The 26,628-nt window shown below is 46.6% G+C and overlaps 1 protein-coding gene and 1 long non-coding RNA gene across 2 annotated transcripts; both read left to right on the top strand.

The window, feature by feature from the left end:
• Positions 1-5,601: 5,601 nt before the first annotated feature.
• On the top strand, positions 5,602-7,329 carry Pold4 (DNA polymerase delta 4, accessory subunit). Its single transcript, XM_052193497.1, has 4 exons — positions 5,602-5,880; positions 6,148-6,237; positions 6,441-6,552; positions 6,912-7,329. Exons 1-4 carry the CDS (start codon positions 5,784-5,786, stop codon positions 6,934-6,936), a joined length of 324 nt encoding a protein of 107 aa, XP_052049457.1. The 5' UTR covers positions 5,602-5,783; the 3' UTR covers positions 6,937-7,329.
• A 737-nt stretch (positions 7,330-8,066) lies between these two features.
• LOC127678506 (uncharacterized) lies at positions 8,067-10,686 on the top strand. Its single transcript, XR_007976583.1, has 3 exons — positions 8,067-8,291; positions 9,950-10,038; positions 10,244-10,686. It is a non-coding gene; the product is annotated as an uncharacterized LOC127678506 (long non-coding RNA).
• The last annotated feature ends 15,942 nt before the right edge of the window (positions 10,687-26,628 follow it).

Here is a 26,628-nt window from a genome sequence, read left to right as displayed (position 1 = left end):
CTCAGCACACCCTCTGCACAAAGGCACGGGGTGAGATTCAGTACTGTTCTCAGAGGACAGGAAGATAGGCAGAGATGGGTCAGGACAGGTGAATCTCCTTTTCAGGCAGACAGTATTTTGGGGGAAGGCTCCAGGATTGCTCAACCAAACATCCAGATAATGTTTTAGCCTAATGTCAGACACAGTGAAATCCTTGGCAATTTGATTTAAAGTGATGTAAAGACTCTCCAAAACCGGCAGGGGTGGCGCACGCCTTTAATCCCAGCACTTGGGAGGCAGAGGCAGGTGGGTTTCTGAGTTCAAGGTCAGCCTGGTCTACAGAGTGGGTCCAGGGCTAGAGAAATGGCTCAGCAGTTAAGAGCACTGACTATATTCCCAGAGTTTCTGAGTTCAATTCCCAGCAACCACATGGTGGCTCACAACCATCTGTAATGGGATCCAATGCCCTCTTCTAATGTGTCTGAAGAGAGCTACAGTGTACTCATATAAATAAAATAAATAAAGGACCCAAGTTTGGTTCCCAGCACCCATATGTAGTGGCTCACAGTGGCCTGTAACTCCAGTCCCAGGGGACATCTGCCTCCTTTGAGCTCTGTGCTCTATGCTCTGTGGGACTCATATGCTCATGCTCCCTGACTGAGCATATAACTAGTGGTAGATCACTTGCCTACCATGCATAAGGCCCCAAGTTCAAATCCAAGTACCTCAACACCCTCCTGAGTGCCCCTCAAAAAACCCAAAACCAAACAACATCTCAGAAACAATCTGAAAAAAAAAAAAGAAAGAATCTGACTTTTGCCAGGCTTTGTGGTATATGCCTTAATCTCACCCTCAGGAGGCAGAGAGAGGCAGATCTTTGTGAGTTCAAGGCCAGCTTGGTCTACATAGCAAGTTACAGAATTCCAGAATATCCAGGGATACCCAGAGAAACCTTGTCTCAAAAAAAAATAAAAACAAGAAGAGTTTTAACCTAGATGGCCAAAGACAACTCATTATCCCCATGACAAAAATGTACATGAAACAACCTTCAATTCTACCGGGAGCTACCAGCTCAGCAACAGACATTCCCACAAGATGCTCTATAGGATACACTGCTGAAACTCCAGTCTCTGTGATTGGGAATTACTAGTGGGTTTGTCAAAAACTCAAGTTCTGCTGCACATCTGTAATCCCAATATTTGCGAGATGAAGGCAAGAAGATCAGGAGCTCAAGGCTGGCCTTGGTTTACATAGTAAATTCAAAGTCTTGAGATAGTCAAAAGACTGTCAAAACAAAACAAAAAACAGAAAAAGAAAGAAAAAGAGAAAAAGCCCAGAGCTCTGAAGTGCTCTCCCGCCTGTTCTCACCTGTGGCTGACCTGTGAAGCCCCACCCTCGCTTTCTGTGTGTGTGAATTCAGTGCTCCACACATGAAGCATCTCTACAATCCATTCCCTGCCTTTGTTCCTTCTAGTGTCTACTCTGCTTGTAGTGTGTGGCACAATGGCTCACACCTGCTCAACAGTTCCATCCCAGTCACCTCCTCCTCCTCCTGACTGCCAGGCTTGTCTTGCTGATCCTCAGGACTGGAAATTGCCCTCTTTACTCAGCCTCAACCCCTTGCTTAGGTCTCCAGGAGTCTGTGTCCTCAGGGAGAAAGGAGAGGGTAGGGATGAGAGGGGTTGACTTCCCCCTTGTCCTCCAGAGAGCACCTGTGAATTGGAAACCTGCACCTAGGAGAGAAGGCAGCTTCCTGGAGGTTAAGAGCCAGTACTGAGGAGGCTCTAGGTAGAGGCGACTCACCACACTACAGCTGGGACTCAGGGACCCCATGGGCAGCAAGGGAACTCATTCAAACACTCATCTTACACAAACACATTCACCAATCACTACAGCCACAGCCACTCAAAATGGGAAGGCAGAGAGAGGGAGGCAGGCCTTTGCTTCCAAAGGTCAGCAATTCAGGGGAGACTGCATATCTGATAGTAGTTCCCTCTGAGTTCTCCCTTCTAAGGAGCCATAATTGTCCCTGCCTTTGTCCTCTTGATTCTTGAGCTCCCTGACTCAGTCTGGTATCCAAATTTCCTAGAAGGGAAAAAACCCTTGCCAACAGACTAGTACCAATGACATAGAGGCGCAACTGTGAGCAAGCTGTGGGTCTGAGTCCCAGTTCTCTCTGTCTTACCCTTCAGGGTCCCTAGCCTGGACAGTTCAGAGATAGCCTGGAGGTACCTCCCCAACTTGCCTCGACCTTCAGGCTATGGCTCTATGGACTAATTAGGACCTCTTTCCTGCTGGACAAAGTCTGACACCTGGTGGCCATAGTGAGGAATGACCAGAAGGGCACTTTTCAAATTCCCAGAATTTCTTCTGAACTGTTAGCCCTGGTGACAGCGGAGCTGGTGTGGAAAGGGCAGAATAGACACCAGGGACCCAGAAAAACCTTCCTGTTTTCTCACTCTTTAAACACAGGAAACTCAGAACCTTCTAGGCTAAAGTGCTGGGTCTGAGATGGTGAAGAGGGATTAGGAGGAGCTCCTGAAAGAGTAGGTACGTGGGGAAAAGAATGAAAGCTGGCCAGGCGGTAATCCAGCACTCTGGGAGGCAGAGGCAAGTGAATTTCTGAGTTCGAGGCCAGCCTGGACTACAGAGTGAGTTGCAGGACAGTCAGGGCTAAACAGAGAAACCCTGTCTCAAAAAAACCAAAAAGGAAAAAAAAAAAAAAAGAATGAAAGCTGGACGGGTAAGGCGTGTTGGGGTGTTCACCTGGGTGCACAAAATCCCCTAAACTGGGACTGATTTTCAGCTAGGAATGAGTAGCAGGGAGGAGTCGCTAAGGAGAGGGAAAGCAATGGGAGGGATGGCACATCCCCTGAGCCCCATGCAGCTGCTCTCCTCCTGCCCCGTCGCAGCTCTGTCTGGTTCTGTCCAAATGACCTGTCTCAGGCTGAAGGAGAGACTTCCAGGATGTATATTTGTGTACAGCACTGACCCCACCCAGAACTGTCACACTGAGCGAAGCCAAGCTTAGTCCACTTCCCACTGGAGCCCTGCGCACTGAGTTCCAGTTCTGGGCTTCTGTTCAGGTTGTTTGTTCTCCTGGTCTCCACAGGACTTTGACCTTGAACCTAGCAAGGCTTTGGGTATTTCCAAGGTGTAAGTTAACTCTGTCTACGATCACTAGCTTCTGGAATCAGTGCTGACCAAAGACACTTTGCATACAAGACAGAATTGAGCTGCTAACTTAGACCACCAGTTTGGTTTTCACTCTGAGAACTCTGCAAAGTGTTCTAAGCAGGAAGGAAAACAATGAGTTTAGAGAAGAAAGTAGGAAAACACCCAAAGATAGGAGAACAAGCCAGTGCCCTAAACACCTTAGAGAACCATGGGATACTGAGCAGGCCAGGATGATCCCACGGCTCACCTGGAGAAGACAGCATGCTTCTTTCTAGGGAGAGCCCCACCCCCATACCCCTCCGCAACCAGAAGGCCCATGCTAGGGTTCCTGCACTGAGGCAGTCCAGACCCCTTAGGGGCTGAGGGAACTTAAAGCCCCTGGGAGATATCTTTCCAGACAGTGCAGGAGAAGCTACCTGAACCTGAGCCAGGCAGACCTAGGGTGGGGGCTGGAGGAGGGCAGGTAGGGATGGCCAGGCCAAGATCCACAGAGCAGGTCAGGGTGTCAGGAGCTGCCAAAGGAGACAGGGGAATAGGCCCAGGCAGTGGTGGGAGCTGCTGTGGCCGCCCAGTGGCACACCCCATTTCACGCTCCCTGGGCGGTGGCAGGCCCCACGGCTATCAGCTTTCAGGGGTGGGAGGGACCAGGAATGAGGAGGGGTCTGCCCCACCCAGGCTTCCCCGCTCCCTCAGGGCTTTGTGGACTCAGAAAGTGGGTGTCACATACCTTTGGGAACAGCCCCAGAGTATCTGAGGCCCTTTTAGGGAGGAGTGGTCAGTCCCATAGAGCCTAGGAGCTATCTCACTACAGAGCACTCAGCCTGACTAGACCTAATGCCTACACCTTTCCCTTCCTAGTAGACAATCCTCCCTGTCTCCTTCCCAACTCTGTGGGGTCTCTTCTCCCAGATGTGGGCTCCACTGTCCAGGAGACAGATGGAGGGACCAGACCTGAGCCACCCCAAACAATGAGTCAGAGAAAGGCCTTCCAGGTCTTTGCAGTGTGCCCACAGCTCCTTCTAAAAGGAAGCTAATGGGGAAGGCTAGGCAAGAGGAGGCCCCGGAGACGCAGCCTTCTGCCCACCACCGGTGGGTTCCTCTGTGGAGCACACGGGAGGCCCGCCGAGTGCTCCCTAAGCCAGATCCCAGAGCTTCAGAAAAGGAGGGCAAAGGCCTCCAATCAGCCATCCTTAGACCTTGCACCCCTGGAAGGAAGAACCGGATGGGCTCTGCAGAGGGTGATTAGTGCTGGGTCAGGCCCAGGGCTGCTTCCCAGACTCCCACGGGCCAGCACTTTCACCCGCTGCCAGGAAGTTGGTGAGGGGGAGGTGGTAGTAGGGGTGAGTCAGCGATGACAGGAGCCCCGAAACAAAGGTCATGGGGAGAGAACTGAGAGAGCTGTTTCCGGCAATGACCTCCTGGAGGTCTTCTCCCAGGGCCCACCCTCCTCCTCTAGCTCTACCCCGTTCTTACTCCTGCTCTCCTCCTGTCCAGGGCTAACAACTGTGGATGACCCTTTACCTTGCAAGCGTGGGAGCTTCTGGAGCACAAGGAAGGCTAGTTAGTTACACAGTATCTATTACTAAGAGCACTAATCACAACTTGCCTACACTTCCCACTTGTAAAAAACTCTTTTGATATCTATTTTGAGTTGGCATGCGGGAGATGCTTAAAACTCGACCTGGACTTACGACTAAGTCCAATATGAGGGTTAGGTTTATTGAAATTATTTTCTGCTCATGATACATGTTCAGAAAAAAAAAAAAACAGAGCAGATCTGTCAATTAAGAACTTGGAACATGAACCCATGGAGAGTAGGGACTATATTTCTGGCGTCCTGCTTGGAATGAAATCTTCCTGACTAGCAAAGTGGACAGAGGCAGGCTGTGGGACTTGACAGCGGGCACAGCAACCGCATGCCTGGGCTGGGTGGACAGTGTCTTTGCCAGCAGACTGTGAGAAAGGAGCCTTCTGAGCTCATGGGTTTCTCCAGCAAGGTCTCCTGGGGCCAGTAGGAGCAGGGAAGGACCTGGACTAGTCCAAACTCTTTTTGGACCTACAGATCTGACCCCACAGCGCTCAAGGGCCAACCAGCAAGAGTAAAAGGTTCTCAGGGGACTTACAAACTGGCCACGGGGATTAGTGAGGCTGAAAAGAACATTTGCCTAGGAAGGAAAACGGGAAGTGAGAGGCCGAGGATAACTCTCTATACGTCCCTGGGGACCCAAGTGGACCAATGAGAAACCCGAGGAGGTGGTGAAGTCTGGGGCATCTTGACAGGTTCTTGGTTCCGACTAACCCCTCCACACTCGGAACGCAGCAGCAGCTACCCCGCCCCCTGCCTTCTGCCGATTACCATTGGCTAGAATTAAGGCCCCGCCCCACAAAGGCCGTTTGCCATTTGCTTAGGTCTCTGATGTTTGCGTGCTTGTGGGGGCGGAAGACAGGCGTCATTCCCTGGAACCTAGGAACTTCCTCTCTCTGCTTGTCTGGGTCAACTTGTCTGTCCATTGCTGGCCCATCTCTCTCGCCCCCTCCTTCTCTCACTCTCCGCAGCTGTCTTTCTCTCACAGGCCCGCTGCCCTGCCTTTTCTTTGCCTCCTGCTCCGCCTGCCTGGGTGGCCGCCATGGGTCGGAAGCGGTTCATCACTGACTCCTATCCTGTTGTGAAGAAGAGGGAGGGGCATCCTGGGCACAGCAAGGGGGAGCTGGCACCCGAGCTAGGTCTCTAAAATGTGGGGGTGGCTGGAAGAGTGGACATGAAGGGACTAGAAAGGACTCTGTGTGTGTGTGTGTGTGTGTGTGTGTGTGTGTGTGTGTGTGTGTTGGCCAAAAGGGGAAGCTAGCATGTCTCGCACTTGCGATGAGCTGTCTGTCTGCTGGACGGCAAAGGCAAATAAGTGAGGAGATAGCCAGGGTGCAGAGGCTCAGCTCTCAGTCCATGGCAGGGCAAAGGCCTGGGTGGGCCTGAGGAGCCACGTGTTATTGCAGGGGAAGACACCCAGTCTCTGAGCCAGGAGGAAATAGAGCTGGAGCTGCTGAGGCAGTTTGACCTGGCCTGGCAGTATGGGCCCTGTACAGGTGAGAATCCCATTTCCAGCCCTTCCCATCAGGCACATCTCAGAATCAGTTCAGTCACTGATGTGTCTCAGAAGTAATGCAGGTGCCTGCCTAGCTCTTGGACACTGTCTCCTGAGACTGACATATGGAGGCTCAAGAAACCGTGCTCTGTGTTCTTTAGCCTGGACTCTCCTGCCCATCCTGTCTTCTTTCCCCAATGGCAGGTATCACAAGGCTACAGCGCTGGCATCGGGCAGAGCAGATGGGCTTGAAGCCCCCCCTAGAGGTGTACCAAGTATTGAAGACACACCCTGAAGATCCTCGCTTCCAATGCAGGTCAGAACAGGCTGGGGCAGCTTTCAGGGGAATCAGGAACTTCTCTAGGAGTTGCCCTCTCTTGGTCTACGTAGGGGCTACCTTGACTTGGAGAAATGGGTACAGACTTAGAGGGTCCTTTCTGACAAGGAAGTAGGGTCTCCTAGGTGCCTGGCTCTCCATAGATCTCTATAACAATCCTTATCTCTATGAGCTAATGGTGGGGGTATGTCCAGGGCCCCCGGGACTATCCGTGAGTATTGAGGTGTTCACCAGAGCCACAGAACCATAGGCCGTAGTTCTGACTTAGAGACAGCCCATCAGGAAACAGAACTGACTTGGTTATGTGCTCGCTCCTTCTCCCACCCCATCCTCCACAGCCTCTGGCATCTTTACCCACTCTGAGGCACCACCTAGGTTGTCCTCTTGGCACCTCTTTGCCACCAAGAACTTCCGGACAGACATCATGGCCTGCTCTGCTTGTCCCATCTTTGGAGAAACAGTTAGGCTGGTGTTGGAGGTCTTCCTGGTTCAGCTCCTTATCCGTGTAAACAACAGGCTGCTGGAGCTCCTGGGCCCTGCGAAGCTGAGTACCTCCAAGCCCACCAAGACCACCAGATTCCTGCCACACCCTCTCTGACCTATGGTGTGGCAAATCCAGCACAGTCTGGCATAAAGCCAGATGTAGGCAGATAACCTAAAGGGCCTACCTTGGGCATCTAGCTGAGGGCACACCTGGCAGAGCTCTTGAATCAAGGAGCTCACTGACGTTTACAATAAAGTACATTAAGCCTGAAATCCTGACCTGTGGTGTCTTAATATGCTCTGCTCCAGCTGGCGGTTCCCAGATGTAAGCAGGCTGCGAGCCAGCTATGGGCTTTTTTTGTTTGGTTGTTTTTTGTTTTTTTTGTTTGGTTGTTTTGAGACAGTTTTTCTGTGTTGTCCTGGTCCTGGAACTTAGTCTGTAGACTAGGCTGGCCACAAACTCAGAGATTTGCTTGCCTCTGTTTCCTGAATGCTGAGATTAAAGGGTCCCAATATGGGGTGAGGGAAGCACTGTGATTGGGATGTAAAGTGAATAAATTAATTAATTAATGGGAAAAAAGGTCTCACTATGTAAGTCTGTCTATCCTAGAACTCACTATATAGACCAGGCTGGCTTCTAACTCACATAAATCTACCTGCTGTTGTCTCCCAAGTGTTGGGACTAAAGGCTTGTGTTTCTATACCACCAGGCTTCCATATCTATTTTTTCTAAAGCAGTCTTTTCAAAAGCTGAGTGGCCTCTGGAGTTCCCTGGTAGAAACCCACTCTTAAGTTTCCTTCCCTGACCAGCCATCAGAAAACCTGCCTAATATGCCCAGCTTATGAACAGTTACTAGGTTCCTGCTTCCGTAGGTCCCCATGCGGTGTTACTATCACTGAAAATATAGGCAAAACAATCATGGAAATTAGTCATGTCACGCAGTAAAGCATTAAGTAAAATTAGGGTGACGGGTTTGTAGTGGGGTAGAAAATGTCAACAAGATATTCTGGAGAAGTTGGACAGGAAAGACTCCATAGTAAGAAAGCACTTGAGAGACACAAGAAAGGAAGAAGAGAAGGCTCATACCTTGGTAAATGTTTCAGACAGGAAGAATGACAAGAAAGGTTCAATAGCAAGAACATTTCCAGACTGTTCACACAAGCTTGTGAAGGGGACAAGAAGACTGAAGGAAACGAGGCCAAACAGGCCAGTCCACTGCGCATTGTAGACCATGGTGAGAAACCTGGATTTTACAGTGAGTGAAAAGAGATATAGATGGCTTTAAGGGATGACATCAGTGAACTTAGGTTTTGAAAATACAAGTGCAGCTGTGTGTGGACAGTCTGTGGAGTTGGGAAAGCAGACAGGTGGTGAAACTGCTAAGGAAACCTGTCTGAGAAGAGGTGACAGGGATGTGGTTGAAGCAGGGTGGAGAGATGGAGCCGGTGAGAAGTGGCCAGATTTTATTTTGAGGGGACAACTGACCACCAGTGGTTGCTGATGCTGACTGGGATTTTAAGGGGTAGGAGCCAAGGATAATGCCAAGGATTTGAGTTTGAGTGACTGGAAGATCAGATATCTCATAGCAGCAGAAGAAAAAGAGTGGGAAGAGGAGAGCAGGAAGGAAACAAATCTTTAGATGATTTGGCTCTGGGGGAGGGGCTGTGGGTGGAACCTGAGGTCCTCCCTATAACAGGCAAGTGCTCTGTTACTGAGCTACACCCCCAGTCAATATGTTACATTTGAAGTGTTTGCAATGTATCACAGTAAAGATGGGATGTAGGCAGAAGATATGGTAAATCTGGAATTCTGGAGAGGTCTAGATTTGAGATTTAACTTTGGGGAACTTTGAAATGGCATTTAAGGTCACAAGAATGAGGTGGGCAAAGTGGCAATGGTCATTTATAATCCCAACACCCTGGAACCTGATTCAGGACTAAATTTTTCAAACATAGCAAGTTAGCAAGTCTAGCAAGACCTTATCTCCAAAACGTTCTCAGCACTCAGAAGACAGACAGGAAGATCTCTGTGAGTTCAAGTCCAGCCTGATTTATGTAGAGAGTTACAGGACTGTTAGAGCTACATAGAGAGACCCTGTCTTATTCCTTTTTTTTTTTTTTTTGATTTGGTTTTTTTGAGACAGGGTTTCTCTGTATAGCCCTGGCTGTCCTGGAACTCACTCTGTAGACCAGGCTGGTCTTAAACTCAGAAATCCACCTGCCTCTGCCTCCCAAGTGCTGGGATTACAGGCGTGAACCACCACCACCCGGTAGACCCTGTCTTAAAAAATCCAAATTCATCAATCAACCAGTGTATTAAAGAGTATTGAGAGCAGAGGGATCCAAGGGCAGCCTAGCCCTGCTCTTAGGCCAAGGAGGTGGGAGATGGGAGCAAAGGAGACAGAGGTGAGGGCAGCCTGCCGAGCCAAAGGGCGAGCAGAACAGTGGAGGTGACAGGGGGCCTGGAGAGTCCCAGTGGAGAGTTTCAACTGTTAGGTGTTCCCAAGAAGGTAGTCAAACACAATTTCACAGGGGTCAGCCACACAGAGGTCCCTGGAAACTTTGGTAAGAGGTAAGAGCCTGCCTGGAGAACTGGGAGCAGGAAACTTGTCAGTTTTGGTTTGATTTATTTTGACTCATGGGTAAAGGCAGTATTCTTATGCTAGGGAAGGGTTAATAGCAGGAGTGGCTCTGACTCTAACACTGGATTGTGAGGAAGAAAAATCTGGAGCGCCTCACAAATTCTATGCCATCTTAGCATTCCTAGCGTATGTGCTGATTGGATGAGCACATGCCAGTTCTGGGGGACATTTTACTGTGAAGGACTGGGGACTGCAGTGGTAGCTGACCGGGGATGAGATCAAAGGAGCAGTTGGATTTGGTTTTGTTTTAGATGGCGCAGCAGAGCAGCCTAATTACACAGTGTGCACAATCAGGAGCGGTGCCTGGGACAGGACGTGACAGATGGTCAGTCAGGACTAGGTAAATGACTGAGAACATGCAAAAGAGGTATAGGGAAAGGGTGTCCTGGGGGAGGGGGTACTGGAGGAGCAGGTGCTCAGAGCCTGGCAAGGCTGGGTACGTGGTACGTGTTCAAAGTGCTCACCTTGCCACCTGTTGTGCTGAACACTGCATGCGTGTTATTAGTTGAAGTCTGAGAACATTAATTATTGCCTATGCTTTACAGATAAAGAAACTGAGGCTGAGAGGGAAAATGCTCTGCACAGCAGCAACAGCAAAGCCAGCCTTCACAGCTGCCCAACTGGCTAGCCAAACACCTGCACTCCAGATGTTTAGGATGGACTTGATGAGATAAGGCCTACATATGGGGAAAGTTAAAAAAAAAACAAACCTCATGTAATACAAGTGCAGCCCCCAGGCAACCTAGGAATCTAGAGACACAAAAGTGCCCGGTTTGCAGGAAGCAGAGTGTGTCTGGGGTTGGGGTGTACAGGAACATTCTGCAGAAGCCTCCAGTGCACATGACTCCCCCTGCCTCACTGAAGTCACCCTGCTGACCCTCATTTGTACCAAACCTTTGAGTTCACAGTGTTCCTTCTTCTTAGACCTTCCTATGGAATTACTATGGAATTAATGCAGTCTCTGAGTATGAATACTTCTGAGTATTAATTTTCTCTGAGTGTTTGGTCTTTTTAAACTCTGCCAATTTTACATTTCACTCCAGACTCTAGTGATGTGTTGGAAGTAGCTGTTTTAACATAAAAATAAAACTCTTCAGGAAGATATGCTTGTGCAGCCTAAGGTTGACTTCATAAGCCTCTGACAACTATCATAGCTTAGCTCAGTCTAAGTAACACTGTAACAGTAAATAAGCACTCGGCCACAGGAAATGGAAGGTATCCAGTCCTTGATAGCCTGCAGGCAGAGACTCAGAAACTGGCATTCTGGCCTGAGCAAACAGAAAGGTGTGTGTGTGTGTGTGTGTGTGTGTGTGTGTGTTTGGGGACAGGGGGTGTTTGGTGGTTTTTGTCAACTTGACATAGACTAGAATCATCTGAGAAGGAACCTCAGCTGAGAAAATGTTCCCATCATATTAGCCTGTAGGCCATTTCTTTTTTCTTTTTCTTTTTCTTTTTCTTTTTTTTTTTTCCAAGACAGGGTTTCTCTATGTAACCCTGGCTGTCCTGGAACTCACTGTGTAGACCAGGCTGTCCTCGAACTCAGAAATCTGCCTGCCTCTGCCTCCCAAGTGCTGGGATTAAAGGCGTGTGCCATCACTGCCTGGCAGGGCATTTCTTGACTAATGATTGATGTAAATGAGCCCAGCCCATAGTGGGCAATGCCATCCATGAACAAGTGGTCTAAGGTGTATGAGAAAGTAAACTGAGCAAGCCAGCAGGACCAAGCCAGTGAGCAGCACTCCTGCATGGGGTCTGCCTGAGCTCCTCCTTACAGGCTCTTGCCCTGCAGGGTATATCATGTGTATTGTGGTAGTACAACCAAAAGCTATCTGGGGACTGGAGAAATGGCTATGTAGGTTAAGAGTAGTTGTCTCTCTTGCAAAGGAGCTGGCTTTGGTTCCTAGCACCCACATGGCATCCCTAGTACCAGGGGCTCTAACACCCTCTTCTTGCCTCTGCTGGCACCAGGCACACAAGTGCTACACATGCATACACAGAGACACAACATTAAAAAAGAAAAGCTAAAACCAGGCAGTGGTGGCGCCTTTAATCCCAGCACTTGGGAGGCAGAGGCAGGCAGATTTCTGAGTTTAAGGCCAGCCTGGTCTACAGAGTGAGTTCCAAGACAGCTAAGGCTATACAGAGAAACCCTGTCTCCAAAAAAAGAAGAGGAGGAGGAGGAGAAGGAAAGGAAGGAGGAGGAGGAGGAAGAGAAGAAGAAGAAGGAGGAAGAGGAGGAGGAGGAGTTGTTGTTGTTGTTGTTGAAAGAAGATCCAGCCAGCCAAAAAGGAACGTCTTGGTGTGGCAGGAAGACTGAGGTGAGTGTCACGAGGCTTACAAGGAGGTTGGCTGCAGAGCTATCTGGACAGGTGCTGTTAGGAAGAACAGAGGCGATGAATCCACATTCCCCTTTTCTGTTCTTGCTTTGCACATCTATTTGGGCTTTCTCCATGCCGTGGCAATAATGGGGACCCCAGTAACCCTCGGGGAGCACATGACTCATTCATACTGATTCAGGTGTGTTAGCATTCATCATCCCTCAGACCAAAACCCCAGCCAGGGCACGCCTGATGGGAGGGCCCACAGACGCTGCCTAAGAACTAGACAGATGAGCGCACAGCAGGGTTCAAGTGAATCTCGACAATGTGCTAGGTCCCAAGTCCTTCTTGGGTCCATGTTTGGTTCTTTGTAATCCTGCTCTAACTTTGAGGCTATCTCTGACACCACACTATGAGGTGCTAATGGCGTCTACTCTTGCTGGCTCTAGCCTTTCCTGCACCCTGGTTTTCTCTCTGTGGAGCCTTGCTAAGATGAGCTGAGCCCCCTCCCCCCTTCCCTGTGATGGCCTGTATGTATTTGTTATAGCATGGCATGTCAGGATGACAATCCACACCATTGACCTCACCGCTAGAGAGGATTTGATCTTTGCCCCCACCCCCAGCAAGGTCAGTTCTGTGGCTGACAACCTTCCCACGTCATGTTCACATCTGGTTTCGATTTATTTCTCCAGCCTGTGAAATAATTTACAGTGTGAAGGCTGCTCCTAAGCTTTAGTGAAACTTAGGCTCTACCTAAATCACTCTTCTGTCAAGTTCAGAAGCAGACCCTTTCCTGTGCGCAAGCTCAGGCCTCCAGTGGCCAGCCGATTCAGCGCACTGAAGGACACAGTGGAGACAAGCATCATGCTGGGAGCACTTGGCACTGGCCAGCTTTTTCTCCATGCGCTCCTCAGTCGCTGGCCAGGATGCTACCGTTACAGTCCTACACCGCTGAAGTGCAAACTTATCCAATCCTTCACTGAGATCATGAGTCTAGATAGATCCCTTTCATCCTCTATCTAGAACCCTATCCGGCAGGTCCACTTGTTTGTGAAAAACACTTGTCTAATGAACACTTTTTGTAAGAGCAGAACATAGCGGCATAAAAATGCCAAGAATGAAGTTTAAGTGCCTGATGGATATAAAGCTGTAGACGGCTACAAAGTTTTTCACAAGCTGGCTTATTTGACTCAATTCTAAGACATATAGAGGAGTGAGAAAAAGATTTGCAGAAAAGTATGCATTGGAACAAAAGTATATACATATAAGGCTGACCATGTGGCTCAGTAGTAAAACATGTGTTTAGTATGTGTAAGATCCTGGGTTTGATCCCAGCAAAACTCTCTCTCTCTCTCTCTCTCTCTCTCTCTCTCTCTCTCTCTCTCTCACACACACACACACACACACACACACACAGTTTGTCTTATGCATACAGTACCTCTAAAAAGGCATCCAGGAATTTTATGCCATTAGGGCTTCCCAGAGCGCTCCACAGCAAAGACAGTTACCCCAATCCTGAGTTGGATCCTCATCCACAACCAAAGGAGAGGAGAGCCAACTCTGAGGGCCAACTCTCACAAATTGTCTTCTGACCTCCACACATGCACCACAGCGTGTGCCCCCACTACCACTAAAAATAAATAAATGTAATTTAAAAAATAAATTTATATTAGTTGCCTTTGACAGGAAGGTAATTTGTGCCTTAGAAATTCAGAGTAAATCTGGGTGTGGTGTGCACGCCTTTAATCCCAGTAGTCAGGAGCAGAGGCATGTGGCTCTCTGTAAATTTAAAAGCAGCCTGATCTATCAGTGAACGCAGGCCAGCTAGGGCTAAAACATGAGGCCCTATCTCAGAAAAAGAAGAAAAAAAATAGAAAAATTGTATTTGAGCAGTAACTTTGAATTATTTAACTAAATTACCTGTTTAATCAAGTAAAAAGAAAAACCTTATTACCAAATTCATGCCTTGTGTTTAAAGAATATTAAAAATAATAGAAATACCAAACACCTATAACTCCAGCACTTGGGAGGTGGAGCCTCACCTATACTGTGAGCTCAGCATGGCTCCTTGTGACCTAGTCACAGAACAATGATGATGGTGAGAGTGGTAGTGGTGATGGCGAAGATGGAGGAAGAGGAGGAAGAAGCAGTGTCATGAGGTAAAAGGTCACTGTTCCATACACTACAACATTTCTGTAGTATGTCAGGACTCACAATTCTGCCCTCTCCATGTTACAGTGACTGAGAGAGAAGGGATTCCTACCTAGTCCTGAAGTAGGTATCCTTTTAAAATGTCTAGTGTGCTTAGTTTCCCCTTTACCAGGCAGTGCCCTAACAGTGAGACAACAGGCAACTTGTCGAGGCAACAGACTCAGCAGAAGTTCAAATATGATGACTTTAAAGTAAACACAGGGACTTTCAGTCAGTTGGTTAACAAGCCCACATGGGGGCTAGGGAGGGCACAGCAGTTAGAGCACTGACATCTGCAATGGGATCTGATGCCCTCTTCTGGTGCGTCTATGTGACTGTGCATACTCACATACATTAAACAAACAAACAAATAAAATAAGCACAGATAGGACACCTGTAGGTGTGGTAGCTTGTGGAAGAAAAAGCCCTGCTCCATCTCATAAAAATACACCCAGCTCCATGCTAGTGTCCCGGACAGCACCTCCTCTACCCAGGAGCAGCGGCAGGCAGCAGCTCCAAACAGCCTGGCTCTGGGAGGATCTGGACAAGTGTGAGGCCATGTGTGCCTGCTGTTCACTACTTGACTCAACCATCCCAATGCTACAACTAACCCTGAAGAATTGCTTCAACAAACAAAACAGCATGTGCAGAAGCTTGCTTACTGTGGTATTGTGTGAATACTGAAAGCCGTCTGCGACCCTGCCTGCAGCAGGCTGCCCGTGCAGCTCCATAGCTAGAGACATGGGAGATTTCCTGGTTCATGAGCAGTGATTGATTTCCAAGATAAATTGTAAAGTACATAGGAAACTCAATTTGTTTTAGGAAAGAAAGAGAAATAAACTATGTATCTGATAAATAAATCACTGCAGGAAAGGTAACATAGACATGCTGGGTTAGCTGAGAGTAGAGGGACGTACAGGGCCCAGCTTCTCTACAGAGATCTCATGCAGTTTCATTCTTGAGCTATGTGACTGTGTTAAAGACGTTTTAGGACATCTTTATATTTATATTTAACTTAGGACCCCTGAGTTCCAGGATAGCCAGAACTTCATAGAGAAACCCTCCCTGTCTTAACAACCCTCCCCACAAAAGGTCACATGCTGTGAAAAAAATGGAGAAAAATTATGAGAGAAAACCTTCCAGGGTGGGATTTGGAATTAGATATATTAGTAATGTGCATTTAAAAAAATCATCTTTACTGATATATAATTCATCTGCAACAACATTACAGGGTTTTTGTTTGTTTGTTCTGTTTCAGTTTGTTTTTAGTAGTATTGTAATCAAGACCAGGGTCTTGTGCAAACTATGCAACTGGGATCAGATACACACCTAGCCCCCCAAATCAGATTTTAAGTGCACATCTCTGACAAATGTATAAACTACCTTAACCGCCAAGGCCATGATAATCTAGAATGTTCCACCAGCCCAGAAAGCGTCTTACCCTTCTGTGTACATTCTCCCTTCTCATGTACAATTTGGTCTCTGTAACCAGAGACATAGCTTGTCTGTCCTAGAATTTCTCATAAACAGCACCAGAGCTTGCCTGCCTTACTTCACATTCTAAGATCTATACAATCTGTAAGCCGGCTGAGCAGATGAGGGCACAAGCCAGGCATGCTGAACTTGACTCCTGCACCCCACACAGATGTTGGTGAGGACTGACTCCACAAAGTTGTACTCTCACCTACACATGGGTGCCCCGCCCCTTTAGCCTGGCTTTTGCTGTTTTATGGGGTCTTCTTTCTTCTACTCTTCTTCAGACCCCCTTTTATTTTACCCTTTCGACCCAAAACCACAAGGTAGGACAGAAAAAAGGATAGAAAGGAAAGGGGTGAAGTTATTGTTAGCCTACTTCCTGCTGAATAAGGGGTGTCGAGTTCTTTGGGCCAAGTTTGATCTTCACAATCAGGATATGTAATTTCTTCTTGTTTTTCTTTGTATACACCACTTAACAAACAACACAAGGAGCAACAACAGCCCACGTTCAACCTCTTGAGGCCCTTGCATTCATATACCCTCTGAAGTCTCCAGAATTCCAAATGTCACACTATCGCAGAAACTATCTACAGCTGTCGGAATGGCACCCCTGCTAGTGCACAAGGCAAATCATAGTTGGCTGCTGCGGACACGGACACTGAAGCAGCCCCATACTCCACCCCTGGGATTAAGATGAAAACATATTCTTATAATATTTCTGACTTTTTCAAGGAAATGAAAACTCCAAAATTGTCACTACATCCCCTAAGTAAAACTTTTTTAAAGATTAAAATTAGTAATCCCCTCGAGGTCCACTGCACTGCTGTGCCTCAGACACTTTGTTCACTGTGTGAGTTGGGGACCAGTGAGAGCAGAGCAGGGTCACAGTGAAGGAGATGGGGAGGGAGGTTCAGGCTACACTGCCCCTCCCTGGTAACAGCCGGGAAGAGGGTGTGAGCAGTTTTACAGACTCAGGAGTGAGATCTGGAGACAGAAGGGCTTGAACTTACTTCACCAACCAGTTATCCAGAGAAGAGTAAGGCTTTTGTTATTGAGGCCTAGTCAGGAATGAAGGAATACCTGGTGACTGTCCCATGGCCACAGGCCATTGGCCTGGGGCAGAGGCAAGTCACAAATGAGTCAAGATGAACTCATTTATTTTTATGACTGAGTAATATTTCGTCATGTGAATAAGCCCTGATGCATTAGCCATTGTCAGCTGGTGGACAGTTCCAATTAATTACTTCTAGTTTTGAACCCTGCTTAATAAAGCTGTTATAGACAGTCATGGACAAGTCTTTGTATAAAGTTTTCTATTTTCTTTTGGGTAAATGCCAAAAAATCAGATTACTGGGTTGTATGTGTATTTAATTTTATTTCGTTTTAAAGACATTTTATTTCCTGTGTATGAATGCTTTGCCTGCATGTATATCTGCGCACTATGTGCATACCTGGTGCCCATAGAAGTCAGAGGAGGGCATCAGATCCCTTGGAACTAGAGTTATGGAGGACTGTGAGCGGTCATGTGGGTGCTAGGAACCCAACCCAGGTCTAGAAGAGGACAGAGTACTCCTAACCACTGAGCCATCTCTCCATCCCATGTATATTAAATTTTAGAATACATAGTAAATTCATTTCCCAAAATGAGCCTACCATTTTACACTCTCATCACCATGTAGGACAGTTTTAGGGGATGTAGCCCAAATGTTGCTAGCACTGGCACCCCGAAATGTGTGAAGTCCTGAGCTCCATCCCCAGAGCTGAAGAGTGGAGGTGGTTTAAGAGTCTTATACCCACACCAACGACTAATAATGTTGGCCTTCTAAATTTCAGTCATTCTTCTTAAAAATGTATTGTATTGGGGGTGGGCAGATGGCTCAGCAGTTAAAAAAGCTTTCTGTCGTGTTAGAGGGACAGGCATGACCTCTATGTGTGCAGGTGTGCAGTCAGAGGGCTAGGCATGACAGCTATGTGTGCAGGCGTGCAGCCAGAGGGCCAGGCATGACAGCTATGTGTGCAGGCGTGCAGTCAGAGGACATGTCAGAGAACAACTTTGTGAAACTGATTCTCCTTCTACCTTTACATGGGTTCTGGGGATTGAACTTAAGTTGCCACACTTGGCAGCAAGGATTTGCCCCCTCTGAGCCATCTCAGCAGTCCATGTGGAGAGATGGCTCAGTGGTTTTGAACACTAACTGCACACAGATATACATGCAGGAAAAACACCAATGCATGTAAAGGAATTTTAAAAAGATTTTAATTATGATGGGGCTGGAGAGATGGCTCAGAGGTTAAGAGCACCACCTGTTCTTCCAGAGGTCCTGAGTTCAATTTCCAGCAACCATATAGTGACTCATAATCCCATCTACAATGGGATCTGATGCCCTCTTCTGGCCTGCAGGCATATATGCAGGCAGAATGCTGTATACATAATAAATAAATAAATCTTTAAAAAAAATTTAATTATGTGTGTATGGCAAGGGTTACTGTACGTGCACATGAGTGCAGGTGTCTGCAGAGACTAATTCCTCTGCTGCTAGAGTTACAGGTAACTGCCTAGCTATTCTGAACATTTTACACAGAGAAACCCTGTTTCAAAAATACCAAAAAAAACAAACAAACAAACAAACAAAAAAACTAGGACAGGCTTCAATAACCAAGAAACATACATTAAATGTGCCCCCCTCCCCTTTTTAACACAAGACAGGGATTCTCTGTATAGCCCTGGCTGCCCTGGAATTCATTCTGTAGTCCAGGCTGGCCTTGAATTCAGAGATCTGACTGCCTCTGCCTCCTGACTGCTGGGATTAAAGGTATGCACCTCTATGGCCTAGCAAGTTTTAATTTTTTTTTTTTTTTTTTTTTTGGTTTTTGGTTTTTGGTTTTTTGAGACAGGGTTTCTCTGTATAGCCCTGGCAGTCCTGGAACTTACTCTGTAGACCAGGCTGGCCTCGAACTCAGAAATCCATCTGCCTCTGCCTCCCAAGAAGTTTTAAAATTTTTAAGGAAACACTATTTTCAATTTTTGTACACAAATGTTTTAGCTGAACATGTGTGTGTGTGTGTTGTGTGCATGCACCTGTGTGTCTGTGTGTCTGTGTGCCTGTGTAAGTGCCTACATAGCCAACAGGATGCTGGATCCCCTGGAGCTGGTTGTGAACCACCGAGCATGGGTACTGATCCAAACTCTGGTCCTCTGAAAGAACAATCAGTGCTCTTAAGCAGCAAAGCCATCTCTGCAGGTTCCCCTCTTTGATCTTTTTACAACTTAATTTTAGGCTGTATTAGATAGGCTTGGCATAGCTTTGTTCTTCACAGGGTTTAGAAAAGAACTGAGCTCTGTAAAGAGAAAGACAGTGAGCTCAGATATTCCTGCCCTATGGTCTCTGATACTGTAGCATAGAGGGGCAGATGGAGGAGGCAAAACACGCACAGGCTGTGGGGCGGGGCATGTGGTGGGCCAGGTCTGGGCAGCCCCTAGTTTGTCCTTCCAGTTTCTAGGTCATGGTCCCTATTCCTACAGCTTCACTGAGGTCTCATGTCAACCAAAATATTAATGAAGTATTTTCATTCTGATTAACCCAAAATCCAAATTCTTGTAGGACTGTGGGATCTTTAGTACCTCCATTTCTCTCCCAGCATCACATCAACAGTAAACCTGTCAGCTTCTCAAAGCCACCCTGCACATGCTTAGCCAGCCTCAGCTGAGGAGTCACAGAGAAGCCACACACAGACTTGGGCATCGCCCATGGCTATCTTTCCTGCAGCTTGCCTTTGAAGTCCCACCTGCTCTGACGGCCCTCAGCTGTGAAGCTCTGCCTCTGTGCAGCAGAACTCCTGTGTTCTGCTTGAGTGCCAGCTCTGCTCTATCAGGTGAGGGGAGGAGCCTGTTATCTGGTTAACCTCAAATATTGTCCTTCCCTCAGGGATCATTTCTACCTATTTCTAAAAGCTGATAACAGTGACCATACACACTTTACCCAATTTTGGCACCATTTACAATGGAAGGGCTCTGCCATGTTCTGAATCAGCAGTTCTAAAACTCACCATCTCTTCCCATTTGCCATCCATCACAAAAGCCTAGAAGCAACACAACACTGTAGCAATAAGCATATTGGAGTTGCTCTTAGTTTCTGAAAACAGCTTTCCCCACTTAAAAGAACCTCAGGTTGAATGGACGAGTGGCTGGTTTTCATCAGGGTGGACATAAGGTGTACCTGGAACAGTGCACTGTGATGGGAGCAACAAGGTGCTCAGAGACCTAGGGTCAGCTGTAGGAGCTCTTCTGCCCAAATACAGGATGATGTGGGTACCAGAAAGAACAATGTGGAGCCGGAGAGTAGTTGAACTGATGCTGTTATAGCAGAACATGGAGGTTCAGCTCCCAGCTCCTACATCCCTCAGAGCTCACAGCTTCCTGTAAGTTCAGTTCCAGGGGATCCAACACCCTTTTCTGGCCTCAGAGAGTACCCACACATACATGGTGAACATACATATACTCAGGGACATACACCTACACATAAAATAAATAAGTCCTCAAAGACAATACTGACTGCAATGATATAACACATTGAATCTGTAGGGACAAATGGGACAAGAAAAAAATCTTTTTACTGAAAAATAATAGTTTACTAAATCAATCAAATGCATAATATAGAAAAATTACATAATTTTAAAAATCAGTGAGATAGATAATTTAGGCAAGATTGTTACCTGATGGTAAAACTAGTGGTTGAGGGTTTAGAGGTACAACTTACACACTGAGGTCTTTTTTTGTTTGTTTGTTTTTTGTTTATTTTTTGAGACAGGGTGTCTCTGAGTAGCCCTGGCTATCCTGGAACTCACTCTGTAGACCAGGCTGGCCTCGAACTCAGAAATCCGCCTGCCTCTGCCTCCCAAGTGCTGAGATTACAGGCATGCACCACCACTGCCTGGCTACGGAGGCCTTTCATGATCCATTACACACACAAAGTAAATAAAAATAAAACCAGTGGTTGATAGATTATTGGGGAACAGGATATCCACATGGTTTCAACTTATCACTTGGTAAAAAATAATAAAAGGGACAAGTTTTTGATAGAGGAGATGGTTCAGAAGGTACTAGAGTATTTTGTTTATTGTGATTATGGTCTTTAGACTTTCCTTATTATTTCTTGGTTGGTATGGAAAACAGTTTGGCAGTTCCTCATCAGTTGCGCAGTGTGATCCAGCTACTCCACTTAGGTATGCACTCAGACTAACTGAAAGCAGGGACTCAAATAGACATGAGACAATGTCCACAGTCACATTATTCACAACAGACAAAAGTTAAAAGAATCCAAATGCCTAAAAGTGTGAGAATAAATGAATAAACTGTATATATACATAAAAGGACTACCATTACTTAATAAGGAATGAAACTCTGGATTATGGTACAACTTGGCTAAAACCTGAACACACCATGCTAAGTGAATTAAACCACACACAAAAGCCCAACTAAGGTAAGATTCCATTCACAGCAGTACTGAAAGAGGCAAGTTCACAGAGAGCAGACTGTACCACAGGTGAGGTTCTGTTTGTGATAATGAAAAGTTCCTAGACACAGATAGTGCTAAAGGCTGTATAACATTACAATGTACTTTGTGTGTGCAATGTTGGGGACTGAATCCAGGATCTCACTCATACGTGAAAGGCTCTGCCACTGAGCTATAGCTGCATCTGTGATACAATTGATGCTACAATTATATATTTACTAAAATTTAAACTTTTTATTAATTAAAAACAATTGGGTGTGTCATCAAGACAGGGTTTCTCTGTGTAGCTCTGGCTGTGCTGGAGCTCACTCTGTAGACCAGGCTGGCGTCGAACTCAGAGATTCACCTGCCTCTGCCTCCAGAATGCTGGGATTAAAGGCGTGCGCCACCACTACCTGGCTTATATTTCAAATTTTTATTTATATTTTATATATGTGTATGTTTGTCACTGTGTGCACATCTGCTGTCTACAGAGGTAAGAGGAAGGTACCAGATCCCCTGAGACTGGAGCTAAGGAGGGTTGCGAGCCACCCTGTGGGCACTGGGAATTTAAGTCAGGTCCTCTGAAACGTTTAACTACTCTTAACCACTGAGGCATTGCTTCAGCCCCCAAACAATTATGTACTTTGGTTTTTGTTGTTGTTGTTGTTGTTGTTATTGTTGTTGATTTCTTGAGACAAGTTCTCTTATTAGAACCCCAGCTATCCTGGAACTTGATATGTAGACCAGGCTGGCCTCAAACTCACAGAGATTCATTGCCTCTTTCTCCCAAGTGTTGGGATTAAAGACATACTCCACCATGCTTGGCCCAATTATATATTTTAAAATGACTAAAGTAAATTATAGTAGTGCACACTTAGCATCTCAACACTCAGAACGCTGAATCAGTAAGACTTTATGGCCAACCTAAACTATACAGCAAAGACCTGTTTTACCAAAAGGGATAAAATAGTCAATTTTATGTTATGTATATTTTTACCAAAATTATTATTTTTTTTTTGTTTTTTTTTTGAGACAGGGTTTCTCTGTGTAGCCCTGGCTGTCCTGGAACTCACTCTGTAGACCAGGCTGGCCTCGAACACAGAAATCCGCCTGCCTCTGCCTCCCAAGTACTGGGATTAAAGGCGTGCGCCACCACACCCGGCTCCAAAATTATTTTTTAAATATTATTTATTTAATGTATGAGTATACTGTAGTTGTCTTCAGACAAACCAGAAGACATCAGACCCCATTACAGATGATTGTGAGCCACCATATGGTTGCTGGGAATTGAACTCAGGACCTCTGGAAGAGCAGTCAGTGCTCTTAACCACTGAGCCATGTCACCAGCCTGTTTTATTAATTTTTACATTAATTTCTTACATTTCTTTATTGCCAAGTAGTGGTGCACATCTCTAATCCAAGTACATGCGAGGCAGAAGCAGGTGGATCTCTGATTTCCAGGACAGCCAGGGCTACACAGAGACCTTACCCCACCCCCCAAAAAAACATTTGTTTGTTTGTTTGTTTGTTTATTATTTATCGGGAGGGAAGCTCACTTGTGCCTCAGACAGCATGTGGAGGTCAGACAGCAGTCTGAGGAGTCCGCTCTCCCCTCCCACTTCCACTCCTTGGGCTCCAAGGGTAAACTCAGCGAGCCAGGATTGGGGGTGTGTTTACATGCTAAGCCATCCTGCCAGCCCCATTTTTAATTTGTTAGTATAGTTTCTATTGTTGTTGCTGTTTCTTTCTTTTTTAATATTTATTTATTTATTTTATGTATTTGAGTACACTGTCGCTGTCTTCAGACATGGCAGAAGAGGGCATCGGATCCCATTTCAGATGGTTGTGAGCCACCACGTGGTTGCTGGGAATTGAACTCAATACCTTGGGAAGAGTAGATGGTGCTCTTAACAGCTAAACCATCTCTCTACCCTGCCTGTTGTTCTTTCAAACAAGGTCTCACCAGGTTAACTTGGCTGGTCTGGAACTCACAAAGATCTGCCTGGCTTTGCCTCTTAGTGCTGGGATGAAAGGAATGGCAACCTTGCCTGTCCTTATTTTTAAGTTTGTGAAAGACTTATTTTTATTTTATTTGTGTGAAATGTCTTCCCCATGTGCCTGGTGTGCTAGTATTTTGTTTTGTAGATAGGTATGATATGTCTGTGTGCTAGTGTGGATCCATACATGCCACAGCATGCAGGTAGTGGTTAGAGGACAGCTTTGGGTGTCAGTCCTTGCCTACTACCTTCTTTGAGACAGGATATCTCTTCACTGCTGAGCATGCACCAGCCTTCCAGAGGTTCCCTTGTCTTCTCCTCTTCTCATAGCAGCACTGGGATTACAGGTGCCTGTGCTGTTGTGTCTGAGTTTACACGGGTTCTAGGGTCTGGGTCATCAGGGCTGCATGGCGAGCATCTTCTACACTTAGCCTTCTCCTCATTCCTGTAAATTTCTCTTAGGTATAAAGGTAAAGGTAAGAGGGACCTGTTCCAGGCAGAGTGGGCAACAACAATGAGTGCAAAGAACAATTATTGTGATGGCCCACACTTTTAATCCCAGTACTCATGAGGCAGTGGTAGGCAGATCTGACTTGAAGACCAGTTTGGTCTACAGAGTGAGTTCTAGGACAGTCAGGGCTACAAAGAGAAATCCTGTCTTAAACTAACAAACAAACAAAAAAAGAGAGAGAGAGAGGAAGATAGATAGATAGATAGATGAGAGAGAGAGAGAGAGAGAGAGAGAGAGAGAGAGAGAGAGAGAGAGAGAGAGAAGATACTAGGGGTTAGGATTCCTGTGAGATAAAGCTAGAAAGGCAGGCTGGTGCCATTGTGAAAATATTCCTGAGTCATGAAGGAATCAAAAGTCAGAACTGCACTGGCCAGGCCATAGAAAGTACCACTGAAGGCATTGGACATGGAAGAACATGAAAGTAATGTAAAGCTTCCAAAAAGATGGACCTAGCTCTGGGCCGATGGACCTAGTCTCTGGACCTAACGTTATCCTAGAAAAAGCATTGCAGGCCTAGGAACCATGAAGGCATGGTGACAGGGACTGGGCAAGGTAGAGGTAAATGTTTGAAGAAAGACCATCAGAATCTGGTCATTATGTGTGGAAAGTGGGAGAGACTTGCTTTCTGGAATCCAGCCGAGGGCTATGGCCTCCCCAGTCCCTTAGTGATCTGTACAGGCAGGAAAGACTATGGCCCTGACGCCATCATTTAGCTCTCTGACCTATTCCCTAACAATCAGACCTGCAGACTGAAAAGTGAAGCTAGCTCACAGAACCTGCTGCTGCGGAGACCAAGTGAGAGCTCGTGTGAGTAGCAGTGCTTTACAGACGGTAACGACCATTGTACTCTTGAAGCCAGCTGGCACACATGGAGCTATTGTGACTTCTTAGCCATGCGGCCTGGACTCACCAGGCTTCAGTTAGCTGCAAAGGAGTCTCACATACTGTACAAGCACTTACCTGCAGCCAGTGGGGAAGACGTGAATGGAGAGCAGCAGCAGGGCTCCAGGCACAGACAAGGGCCGTCGGGAGGCTAGGATCTCTCCTCCGCTTATGTTTCCAATAAAGGGAGCCCTTGTCCCCTGAAACTCTGAACCATCCCATATCTGGAGACAAAAAAGGCAAGTGGTTGTGTACTCTCCCTCTTCTACAGCATCTCCACAGTCTCCCTGATTTGAAGGTAACCTTGCACCCATCTCAAGCCAGAGGACTGGAAAACTTAGACCTGTGTAAAGGGGCCCTTCCTCCAGGCTTCCTCCTTTCAGTCTTGTCTGTTTGTGCCTTACTTAAGAGACAACATTGCGAAGCTGGAGAGATGGCTCAGTGGGTAAGAGCACTGACTGCTCTTCCAGAGGTCCTGAGTTCAATTCCCAGCAACCACATGATGGCTCACAACTATCTGTAGTGGGATCTGATGCCCCCTTCTGGTGTGTCTGAAGACAGCTACAGTGTAATCATCTAAATAAATAAATCTTTAAAAAAAAAAAAAAAAAAAGAGACAACATTGCCTTGAACTCCTGGACACTTGTCTCTGAAGGCTAACTTCTGGGTTAGGGGAAAAGCAGGACCCCCAAATCAGCCTGAAGATGGAGCTGCGGGTGCTCATCCTTCTGCAGCAGCCTGCTGTGGTAGAAAGAGCTCCCTGCTGCCAAGGGGGTTATAGATTGGGGGCAAATGCCCTGTGGAAGAGTTGGTTATAGGGAGAGAGTTATCAAGTCTGGACATGAACTGAGGGGTGCCCTTCTTGTTCTTTAAGGTTGCCTCACGGTCTAGGTTTCACTCCTCCTCTCATTGCTCTTCCTTTAAGCTCCATGGACCTTTCTACACTTTGAAGAGACTATTAGTTTGTTTTCTTAGTGGGCTGGCACTGTACAGAATATGCCAACAATCTGGCTCTTGCCCCATAACTGCCCGCCTGATCATGTTCGTCCTCCTATAGGAATGTATGATGGCCTAGGGTTGTTAAGTACCCAGCCCGGTTCCTCTTTACAGGGAAACTATTCACTGATACATGTTATCACACTGAGAAGAAAGCGATCTCCAGAATCTGTCTTCTAGAACCATCTAGTCAGGAACACAGACAGTTCTCTTCTATGGTCACAAGCTGTGAGAAGGGTTCTCCAGAGTACCTTTCCCCTAATTTTTTTTTAAAGATTTATTTATTTATTATATGTAGGTACACTGTAGCTGTCTTCAGACACCAGAAGAGGGCATCAGATCTCTTTAAGGATGGTTGTGAGCCACCATGTGGGTGCTGGGATTTGAACTCATAGCCTCTGGAAGAGGAGTCAGTGCTCTTAACCGCTGAGCCATCTCTCCAGCCCTCCCCTAATTTTTGATGTATATACTTTACACTTCCTCATACATTTCATTGGGAAGCTCATGTGAAGTCTCCTCTTTTTCTAGGCATATTGTGAGTTGGGAGTGGTCTCTCCTGCACTGGAATCTCCAGAGCACAGTGACCTAGGACTTGAATGCTACATTAATTTTTACTTAACACGGTTTAGACTCATAATTACTTCTCTGTCAGATACTATGTTTTCCGGGGGCAAAGGCTGTACTATACATCATCACATTCCTCGGAGTACCCACACAGTACTACATATACAATAGGTGTTTAAAGTTCTGGGGGAGTGGGTAGGAGAGCTGGTTCAGTGACTTAGAGTACTTGTGACCCAGATTTTATTCTCAGCACCCATATGGAAGCTCAAAAGCATTCCTAATGTCAGTTCCAGGAGGATCTGATGCCCTCTTCTGACCTCCATGAGTACTAGACATGCGCATGATACACATACATACATACATGTAAGCTAACATGCATACACATATACATCCACATGGCAGCTCACAAGTGCCATTCTAGGGGCTCTGATGCCCTCTTCTGACCCTTGTGGGCACTGCATGCATTCATGTTGTATACAGACATCCACAGAGCAAACACCT

The sequence above is a fragment of the Apodemus sylvaticus genome, chromosome 1, assembly GCF_947179515.1.
Source record: "Apodemus sylvaticus chromosome 1, mApoSyl1.1, whole genome shotgun sequence".
In the NCBI taxonomy this organism is placed as follows: domain Eukaryota; kingdom Metazoa; phylum Chordata; class Mammalia; order Rodentia; family Muridae; genus Apodemus; species Apodemus sylvaticus.
This window is presented reverse-complemented; position numbering and strand designations above follow the sequence as displayed.

Bases quoted from the DNA above. Each gene is read 5' to 3' on its own strand.
- Pold4 (XM_052193497.1), top strand. From the start codon at position 5,784: ATGGGTCGGAAGCGGTTCATCACTGACTCCTATCCTGTTGTGAAGAAG. The intron at 5,881-6,147 runs GTCTCTAAAATG...GTGTTATTGCAG, and splicing joins GGAGCTGGCACCCGAGCTAG to GGGAAGACACCCAGTCTCTG. The intron at 6,238-6,440 runs GTGAGAATCCCA...CCCCAATGGCAG, and splicing joins GCAGTATGGGCCCTGTACAG to GTATCACAAGGCTACAGCGC.